This window comes from Henckelia pumila, chromosome 4 (assembly GCF_033568475.1).
Source record: "Henckelia pumila isolate YLH828 chromosome 4, ASM3356847v2, whole genome shotgun sequence".
NCBI lineage: Eukaryota > Viridiplantae > Streptophyta > Magnoliopsida > Lamiales > Gesneriaceae > Henckelia > Henckelia pumila.
In genome coordinates this window covers 88,555,284-88,566,234 of record NC_133123.1, presented here as the reverse complement: position 1 = coordinate 88,566,234, position 10,951 = coordinate 88,555,284, and the positions used below count along the sequence as shown (strand labels likewise).

Below are 10,951 nucleotides of genomic sequence, written 5' to 3'. Positions count from 1 at the left end.
AATAAAGCCAAAAAAAAGTGGCAGGCATCTGATTCCTCCACTAGTAAAAGATGCCATCAATAATGACATAAAAAATTCCAGACAACTGCCTCCTCCACTAGTAAAAGATGCCATCAATAATGGCATACAGAAATACAAGACAGCTGTGAGATTTCCTGAAGTTTCTCGGTGAAACGAGTGGAACTACCGCTATAAATACAGGCATTTGAGGAAGCTGAAGATATCGATCATTTCCTTCAGTTTTCTTACAAATAAATTGTTGTAATATTTCTCTTTCTATTGTATTAAGTTTTCTTTTATGTATTTTAAGAACAAGGCTACTATGAGTAGCTAAACAAGTTGTCTTCTCCTCTTCAAAGGAGTTGATTTATGTAATAATATTATGTCTGAATAAATTTCCTAAATCTCTCGTTCTTCATGCTCATATTTTATAATTAAATTTATATACCATACGCCTTAAGGTAGAAAACGAATTAAGGCTGTGCTGGATGTCGTTGAAGGAGCTTGTGCAGAAATCATCTGTTGCGACTGCGTGGTTGGAGTGTGAGGAGCACTTCGTAAAACTCGGCAGGTATGACCCGACGACATTATGGTCAAAGAGGTATTTAAATTTAATTCATCTTACGGAAGCATGTTGGACCCTAATCTGAAGTATATCGGCTGGAAACCTTGCGTAACTAATAGTCTTGCATGGCCGGGACTGGTTCGATAGGTATAACAAAACCACGTACAAATGATTAGTTTTAATTATATTTTAATTCAAATATGGGGACCACTAGGTTGTGAAAATAAAGAAAAGGGTGGGTAGGGAGTTAAGTTAAAAGAAAAGTTTGGTAGTAGGGAGTTTAAAATAATTTGCCCATAAAAATACACCTAGTTTTCATTTCAATTTAAATTTAATGTGCTTATGTGGCGTATTGAACAGAATTTCATTCAAATGGTTATTGTTCTAATGAATCCATCTCAGGAGAGGCCCGTAATCTCCACGCCTAATTTTACTCCAAATTTGTATCATTTGCACAATTATATTATATAATCTGATGGATTATAATTTTTTTTTTAGAGTGCTGATGGATTATCATTATTAGTTATTGCCAAACCTCTTCTTAAGTAACCTGTACGGTCTTCCTCAATTCCATCACCTACTTTACTCTTTCGTGCAAGCAATATACAATACTAGTTCTTCAGGATGCGGGCTTTGATCCGCTTTCAGATGGGAGAATTTTGTTCGTTTTGAGATTTTCTACTGGTGGGACTTTGCTGTGGCTTCGAAGAAAAGGGAGGAAAGAAAGATTCTTTCTTTTTGCAATTTCACACTTTTTTTCTGTTTATTTTAAGCTGGTTTTTTTTTTGTGGGGGGAGATGCTGTTCAGAGTATTGGTCGAAACCAAATTTTCGTTTGTGTAGATTGATGTATATTGGTGTTTGGATCTGTAGGAAGTGGAAGCTGGGGGCTGAATAGGCGTAGGTTTGAATTGGATTTTATCGGCAAACTGAATAGGCGTAGGTTTGAATTGGATTTTATCGGCAAACTGCATTCCTTTTTTTTTTTTTTAAATATAATTTCCTTTGAACATATATTCATTTGTTCTTGCTTCTTGATTTTCAAAATCTTTGCTTTATATAGTCTTCTTGAGATTTTCATTAGGAGAGAAGGGCCCAAAATAAAAGAAAAGTTAGTTGCGTTTTGTCGGTGGAGATTGTGTACATGTTAGCTTCCGCTCCGTTGAGAAGGCACTGTGTAACAGTTGACATTTCTAGGAAAATACTGGAGCAACTGTGTCTTATATCTTCATATTTGCGGCATTCAAGAAATTTGGTATGGGAAAGAATGTTCATCTTCGTTCCGGAAGAATATTCACAGATAGAAGATGGAAAATTCCCTTCTTTTTGAGTTTGATTGTGTCTGTCACTATATTCACTTCCTCCATGTTTGGAATATACTTATCACCGTATGGTCAGGATCAAATTCAACTTGATACTCTGTCATTTTCGGACATTGAGGACCCGGAAGGGAATTTTGTAGAATTTGATTTAAGGAAGTCATTTGCATCCAACCAGGAATCGGAGATAGAGCCTCCAAGATTTGCTTATCTGATTTCAGGAACGAAAGGCGATAGCCAAAGGATGTTGAGGACGTTGCAAGCCGTTTATCACCCTAGGAATCAGTATATTCTTCACATGGATCTTGAAGCTCCTCCAAAGGAGAGGTTGAATTTAACAATGTCGGTGAAGAATGATCCGACATTTAGTGAAGTAGAAAACGTGCGCGTCATGGCTCCATCGAATTTGGTTACATATAAGGGGCCAACTATGATAGCTTGTACCCTTCAAGGGATAGCAATATTGTGGAAGGAGAGCTTGAATTGGGATTGGTTTATTAATCTGAGTGCTTCTGACTATCCTCTCATGACTCAAGATGGTCAGCTCCCTGTTTCTTATCTTTAAGTATTTGAACTTTATTCAATATCATTTTTCGCTGTTGTAGTCAGTATTCTCATTTTCTTGAAAGACTGGTTGCTTGAGGTCACAGTGATCAAATGACAGATTTCGTAGTAACATGATAAACCGTTGGGATTAATGTTTTTTATATTCTTCACGGGGTTTCAAGGTTGTGATCAATATTATTAGTAGGATTAGATAGTGTTTGGGAGAGCTTCTAGCAGTTTTCAGCTTTTAATTTTGAAATTTTGTGATGGAAAAGCTGAGAAATGCTTCCTAGAAGTCCTCCCAAACACTACCTTAGTGGATAGGGTCTTGGATTGAATTTTTGATCTACCTTATTCAAAGGTTTCTTGATAGTATTGTCTTTTCCCATGGGACGTTCTTCGAATGTAAAATGCAGTATTTAGAGTCAAGGTGTTTGGAGAATAATGGCAGACCATATGGTGGAAAGTAAAATAATCATGTTTTTATTAGTAAGTTCCCGTAACAGCTTCAAGACAGTGTTCTATTTTTCTTTCCGCAGGATGATGTTGTTACAGTATAGTCAAGTATATTTTGTCTTAATATTCATGAAAATTATGGCAACAAAAATGAGGTAGTATTAATATTTTCTAAATTTGCTCTAATTCAGTAATTCTCTTTATAGAGGATTACATTCTTAGAAGAAATATAATCTTCTTTCGAAAGATTTCATTCAACAGAGAATCTCTATGACACTGTCAATTTCTATCATCCTTCACGAATCATAGCACTTAGTTTCTGAATGTATTGCGGACAAAAAGACTTGCATTCTGTTTATGCAAAAACCCACCCTGGAGATTTATTTATGTCAAATAAAACTTGTCTAGATTCTGTATGTTTTCTAGAACCTAAGCAATTATGGGCTTCGTAAAGACTGACAGTGGTGGGTTTTTGAAGCCGGAAAATGGGAATATCGTTGTTTACATCTACATTTGTCATGTTGTAAATGATTGTGCTATTCTGAGTATATTTCCCTTTGGTGGTTAGGTTCTGACTTGCGATTGGTTTCAAGAAATTTTTGCATTTATGTTAAGGATATAATAAGCTTGTGATTATTGTGCAGACCTGCTGCACATCTTCTCAAATCTGTCCCGAAATCTTAATTTCATTGAGCATACGGAGATCAGTGGGTGGAAACTGTAAGTAGCCTTAATCTCTGTGTCGAAAGACTGGACCCTTAGAAATTATCAGAGAATCGATAATATTACCTATTGTTTCAGGAACCAGAGAGCAAAGCCGATCATAATTGATCCTGGCCTTTACCTATCCAAAAAATCTGATCTTGCTTCAACCTTGCAACGCCGTTCGCTACCAACTTCATTTAAGTTGTTTACTGGTGAGTTTCTCTTCCCAGCCTCGCTAGATTTTAGTCAAAATTTTCTTACATTTATTGTCTTATCTAATTTATTTACCATAACAGAGTCAATAAATATATGCCCTGCATGATCTTCTTCAATGATGGCATGTTTATGTCAGAAGTACTGATAGAACCCCAAGAGTTCTATCTCAAAAATACACAGTATAATGAAGATAACAGATGAATCTCAGCAATATCCAAAAAATAACAATGATCTTAAATCCAGAAAACTTGCAGAATAAGAAAGGAACAAAGAGAAATGACTCTCCTACTACTCCACTCAAGCAGGAAAGATCCCTCTTGCCCTAGCAAAGCTGCACTCACGTAACAACCAACATTCTATCTCACTACATCTCCCCTTTTATTCCCTGCACATGCATAAAAAACTACCCGTCTCTTCTCATATGTTTTTTGGGCCTTCTTTGATACTAACTTGTTGGGCTTGTATATGTTGGGCTTCTCTCATCAATACACGGACCTATAAGTATTTGTCCCGTAACAAGTACCATCCTGAAAATTCTATCTGTTGTAGCATTATCAGGATCACGATTCTACCATATCAATGACATTGAAACGTTTATTCTTGTAATTCAATCACTTCTTTTTTTAGTAACTTCAATTTACTTCTTAGATTGAGGTAGATGTGTAATCTTCGAATAAACCTCAAGGTTGGTAAAATCCTGTTATGCAATACCGGTAATATTATGTGGAATTTGACTATCGAAATTTGATGTGGTTCAGTAATTATGAATTTTAGTTAGTTGGAATGCTTTTGGAGAAGACAGTGAAGCTAGTCGTGACAATGAGCTCTGGTCAGCGAAGAGTCTGTTAATGTTATGGGCAGTGTTCTAAAACTCGGGCTAGGCAGCCGCCTAGGCTCTAGGCGCCGGGCGGCCGCACCGAAAACATGCTAATCGGTCGGCGCCTAGGCGGTCCTAGGCGGGGCTAGGCGAAAATAGGGTAGGATTTTCAGAATTTTTTTTAAATTTGGGCTTTTAAATTCAAAGCCCAAATTACAAAAAAAAACTGAAATGTAATTTTTTATTTTGTTGGGCTTAAGTTTTATAAGCCCTAAACTGATGTACGACAAGAAAATCGATTCGTTGGCTTGCCCTAGCATCAAAATTTATTTTCATTGTCTGCATGATTGAGTAACCAGAGCATCTCGCGAATTAAAAGGCTGAAGAAATTAAAGCGAATGAAGAAGCCCACATTTTGAATGCCATATTTGAAGAAAAAATTGGTGTCTGCTCTTTCTTCAAATGCTGAACTCATTTTAAATTTGATATTATTGTGTTGGACTTATAATATTTCATTTATTTCGTTGAAACCGTGGAATCCGCGTAGCGCCGCCTAGTCCCCGCCTAGGCGGCCTAGGTACTAGGCGCTGGTCTGGCCTAGCGAATTTTAGAACCATGGTTATGGGATAGCACCTTGGATGAAAATTATGATCTAGAAGTTTAGTGAGAACTAGTTTTTTCGTAAACAAGATCGCAATTAAATAGTATCAAAGATGAATCATGATTTTAGCATCCGATTCCAGAATATATGCTAATATACTTTGTTTTATATCAATTGAAATTTTGATTTCTTGTTAATTTAATGTTACCGCTTCGCTTATTTTACAGGGTCGGCATGGGTTTTTCTAACGCGCTCTTTTGTGGAATACTGCATATGGGGATGGGATAATCTTCCCAGAACAATCCTAATGTACTACACAAATTTTATTTCCTCTCCCGAAGGGTATTTCCACACGGTTATTTGCAACACCGAAGAGTTTCGAAACACTGCTGTAAGTCATGATCTCCACTACATTGCTTGGGACACTCCTCCTAAGCAGCACCCAAGATTATTGACCATCAAAGATTTTAGCCACATGGTGAACAGTAGCGCCCCGTTCGCACGTAAGTTTCCTAAAGATGATCCGGTACTTGACAAGATTGATCGAGAGTTGTTGGGTCGAACCCATCGTTTTGCCCGAGGAGCATGGTGTATAGGAAGCTCGGACAATGCGTCTGATCCTTGCTTTCTGCGAGGTGATGACTCTGTGTTTAGGCCTGGCCCTGGTGCCGATAGGTTGGAAATTCTTATGAGGAACTTGTTATCTGAAGATTCAAGTGGTAATTCCTGTCGAAAACGAGGGTGAATGAAGGGGTTGATGAGAGGGCGTTTGCAATTTTCTTCAGTAGCAAGTGTTCTCTCAGGTGTATATATAAATTGATCAATTAAATGTTCCATACATTGCTGGCTAATATACACTGTAAAAATTGTGTTTCTTGTTTGAATGAAATATGATCCCAACTCTCATTTTTCCTTTCACATATTGAACACATTGTTCCAATTTGAGGATTTTGTTCAAGTTTTGAATCTTGATCAATGGATTTCAATTAACGCCGTTAAAAACTATCAGTAATCGTCAAGGGATTTCAAAGCATGAATTTTTATGCAAAATATTAGTTTTGATGATTTTCATGTATGCGTATAATTTCGTTGACGAAAACAATCGAGATTCGCCTATGAGCATGATTTATGAATTTTATAGCGGTACACATTTATTATGGAGTTTTATTTAAAGTTAATGCGTAATATTTAATTTTAAAATTATAGAGAATAAGTAATTCAAAGTATGTTATTCTTCACGTCCAGCCGCCCTTTTCCCCCTTTCGCAAGCCACACGGAAATTCCTTCCACTTTTCCACAAGTTTTTGGCGTTGCTCAATCGAGTAAAGGCTAGAATCACATTCTGAGAGTTCGAATTATTTTCCATACCAACAAAGAAAAGACAAGTTTATTCAATTTTTGAAGCAATATCTAAGAAAAATAATGCATTTTGATATTGAAAATATTGCGAGGAATTTCGATATTTTCGAAATAATGATTTTATGATGTTGCGTATTTTTTGCTCGCAAGCGCACAATGTCAAGTTTTAATATATGATGATGAGTTGAGTTGAGTTTCCACGAGGATTGAAAATTTATATTCACACCAAATCTTGTAATTAAAAGAATCTCAACTTTGTTTAGAAAATCAAAGTTTTAAATTCAATAAAATAAAATAAATTAAATGAACCAAAATTTCAAGGACGTCTTTAGTAAAATTTTTGGAGCTATGATGTTCCAGATTGGCGTCCTCGAGAGTCGGAGACGTCACACCATGCTTATCATTGCATAATACTGAGTCATAAACGTAAACATCATCATAATCTTGATCATAAACGTAATACGTAACATAAATACGTAACATAAGCGTTGACATGTCATAAACATAAAAATTATTTTTCTGTGGGTCATATCAGTGAAGTGCAACGATAAACAATTGATCAATCTAAAAACCAACGTACGTGGCGATGAGGTTCACCGAACCTATGGGGTTTCCCTACGCCTCCTATGCCACTTCACCAAACCTCTGGGTATCCGAAGGCTCATAAACATAAGTGGAAAGGTCATCGGGCTCGGTATCCCGACCTCCAGTTGCGTATTTGTCACAAATCACATCAATTTCTCAAAATATTTTCTTTACATGCCATTATCTTAACATAAAATACATGCATGAATCATGAACTAAAAAAAATATCATTTTTCTTAAAATTCTGCCAGTAAATATATATTTAATTCATTTTCCATAAAAGTCATACATATATCAAAATATACATATACATCTATTAAATATATATTTACGGACTATTCTATTTGTCACTGGCTAGTTCGAGTTGATGCCCCTTAACTAAAGCTCATAAACTTAGACTGACTTATTAACACTTATCCTGACCCAAAAATACTTAGACTAGCCTAATCACACTTAAAATGACCCAATTAGACTTAGATTGGCCCAATAATACTTAGCCCAACTTAAAAATTAGCTCAACCAAATAAATCAAACAACTTAGGCTCATTAACAAATTTAACCCTATTAATAAATTAAGCCTTAATAAATATCTTAAGCTCACCAATAAGTTTGGCCCAATAAAGAAACATGACCTAATAAACAAACTTGGCTTAATAAAGGAAACTTGACCCAATAAAATAAACTTGGCACAATGAACAAATTTGGCCCAATAAACGAACTTGGCCCAATAAAATAAACTTGGCCCAATAAACGAACTTGGCCCAATAAAATAAACATGGCCCAATAAACAAACTTGGCCCAAAAAAATAAACTAAACACTTGGACTCCTAAATAAATTACCCGGCCCGAAATAAAATAACCCGGACCCTAACCCATAACATATGACCTTAATACACTTGACCCGACCCAGACTACCCACTTGCCCGAGCCCTACCTGAGCTGCCCGCTAGGTAGACTACCTTACAACCATCTAGATCTTCACCTAGCCAACACTAGCTCAAGCCACTTTAAACCATGACCCAAAAGAACCTAACCCAGCCACCAAACTGGTGAACATCAGTTATGACCCAGCCATGGTAGAAAAATCATCCAAAACCAAGCCACAATGCATAAAAACGTGAATAATGCATAAATTAAAACTTGAGCTACCAAATCCACATACAAGTGCAATAACACTATTTTAATAATTCAAAACAGAGAATATACTGATCTAAATTGGTGAGCAAGGAAGGGTATAACATGCATTTGCATTTAAAACGCACGAAAAACTTATACGGCTGCGTAGATCGGGACTCGAGAATCTCATAACTTTCCAATTCTGGAAAGCTCAAATCCCTAAACTACTGATTTCTGCCTCTAAATATCCTCAACTGGCTTCCGATCTGCTGAGCCCTAAGATTTAAGCCCAAACAATCACAGACTGGCCCAATAACTGAACTTAGACTCATTAACTTAACTTTTAGCCCAAATAAATTATTCAAGCCTATTAGCACCTAACTTGGCCCATTAAACTTAATCTAGCCCATTAACACCTACTCTGGCCCAATAAACTTAACTCAACATGATCTGATCTAATAATTACCACGGAACACCAAGCCCATGAGAACTAATGGTCTCACTTAAATAATTAATTAAGCCCAACACTTCAAATTTAATAGCCCAAATAATTATTTAAAATTACTTAGGCCCAATAATTATACTTAAACTCTTAATTAAATTAAATTAAAAGTACCTGAGTTCAACTAATATAACCAGGAATCGGACCCAACTAACTTGACTTGACCCATATAACATCTAATCCAACCCGGGAACCAGCTGCCTAAGCCCCCTGACTGCTGCCCGAACCAAAAAACCACAGCCCTATGCCCCACTCGCGTGCAACCCTGAGCAGTTGCAGCAAATCCGTTCATGCTGCCTGCTTCGACCACCTTTGTCCGTTAAACCACCGCCCACACTTATTCAAAATCCAGGCGGTCCTAACCCAATAAACCTGACCCCAAATCGTGCAATAAAGAAGGAGCACGAACCAAAACAACACAGCTCCTCTTTTGCTCGTGCACGCAGAATGCGACCCCCGACTTCAGGCTATTCGGCCGCCCAGATCCGGACACCACCGGCCAGAGAACCACCGTGAGGACCTTCCCCATGGTCTTTGGGTTCTAACCCAACTAGAACCAGCCTCTAACTCGCACCCTATAGCCTACACAAACCCTTACACCAGAACCGCTCAACCTACGCGTTGCTGTCAACTTTCTGAGTTTTTTATTTCGTTTCCAGCCTAGACCAGGTTCAAACCACCACATAGAACGACCCTAGGGACCCTAACTAACTCAACCCCCAACCCAATTTTCAGCAGTCTGGAACGAGGCATGCTAGAAAAAATGTGAGAATTATGAGAGAAAAGCATGAAATCGTGGACTTCTCATGCTAACATGGATGTTCTTCATTCAAAAACGCATAAAACATGCAAGATCAAACATTTCATGATAAATTCAAAATAATATGACTTAAATGGTGGTAAAAAAGGGATTCGAACGTGCCTTTGCATTTATACGCTCGAAATAACGGTACGATCGCGTATTCGGTTGTCCGGGACGAACGGATCTTGGAACCTTCAAGTTTTCTCTGATTTTCACGTGAAATTATGTGTGAATATGTATATGGAGGCTGAAGAACTGATGGAGGCTAGGGTAACGTGAGTTTGGGTGTTGAAGAATGGAAGCCAAGTTTTGGTATTTGTTTGTGTAGTATGGGCCGGGTTTTAATCAAGTTAATAACCAAGTTAAAATATAATAAGCCCACTCAAAAATATGATAATAAATATGTAATTTACGTAACATAGGGCTATGGGTTTTTAAAAGCCTATTAAAATTCCTTAAAATAGCTTATTTAGTGAAAATTAGGCTTTTATACATATATATGTATTAAAACTTCCATTTTCTGAAAATAAAATCTTAAAATAATAATTTATGGCCCCTGAAACCTCAGTAAAAATATCTTGGGTGAAAATTATTCATCTCGTTCGTCCACGGTCCTGTCTACGCGATTGAAAAATGACATTTTCTCAAAAATTCATAAATTTCATAATTAAGGGTTAAATGCTAAAATAAAATTTTAAATCATGCACATACTTCACATAATTCACATAATAGCACATAAAATCATTTAACCCTCTTTTTAACTATTTTTATAAATCATTAAATTCCCTAAGTATGCATGCGGGTTTACGTAAAGAATTTTCGGGCGTTACAATTTTTCCCTCTTTAAACGAAATTTCGTCCTAGAAATTTGACTGATCAAATTCTAATAACAGAGTCTCTAAAAAATTCAATTTACTAAATCCACGTTTACATATCTAGTTCCAATGTTTCAGTATCCCTAAAGTCATGTTTCTGCTGCGCACTCTAATAAACAACATATTTTATCCTTTCCATGTGTGTCCTTTATCTTAATGAAGCCTAAGTTTATAAACCTTCGTTGCTAAACACCTCGTAACGAGAATTATTACAACTTCTTACAGTCCACTGTAACCCAAATTTGACATTTTATATAATTTTTAGTACTGTAATGAAAGTACAACCACATGCTTACCTCCATTTATACATGAAACCAATTATTAACTCTATTACTCAAATTCTCAACATTCGTGAACCGAAATTTTGTTCCCAAAATTTTCTTTTAAACATGACACTTAAAATATCAACTCTTATAATATACTTAACTTAGCAAAAATTTACCATGCAAACCTAAAAATAATATCACATATCAACTATGTTCCTTGGC

At 36.4% G+C, this 10,951-nt stretch overlaps 1 protein-coding gene across 1 annotated transcript; it reads left to right on the top strand.

Annotated features, from left to right (window-relative positions):
- Positions 1-1,073: 1,073 nt before the first annotated feature.
- On the top strand, positions 1,074-6,130 carry LOC140894668 (beta-glucuronosyltransferase GlcAT14A-like). Its single transcript, XM_073303233.1, has 4 exons — positions 1,074-2,422; positions 3,530-3,605; positions 3,687-3,802; positions 5,452-6,130. The coding sequence occupies exons 1-4, from the start codon at positions 1,822-1,824 to the stop codon at positions 5,967-5,969; spliced, it is 1,311 nt and encodes a 436-aa protein (XP_073159334.1). The 5' UTR covers positions 1,074-1,821; the 3' UTR covers positions 5,970-6,130.
- The last annotated feature ends 4,821 nt before the right edge of the window (positions 6,131-10,951 follow it).

Excerpts from the sequence above, each read along its gene's own strand:
- LOC140894668 (XM_073303233.1), top strand. The coding sequence starts at position 1,822 with ATGGGAAAGAATGTTCATCTTCGTTCCGGAAGAATATTCACAGATAGA. Across the intron at positions 2,423-3,529 it reads TCCTCTCATGACTCAAGATG|ACCTGCTGCACATCTTCTCA; the intron begins GTCAGCTCCCTG and ends ATTATTGTGCAG. Across the intron at positions 3,606-3,686 it reads GAGATCAGTGGGTGGAAACT|GAACCAGAGAGCAAAGCCGA; the intron begins GTAAGTAGCCTT and ends CTATTGTTTCAG.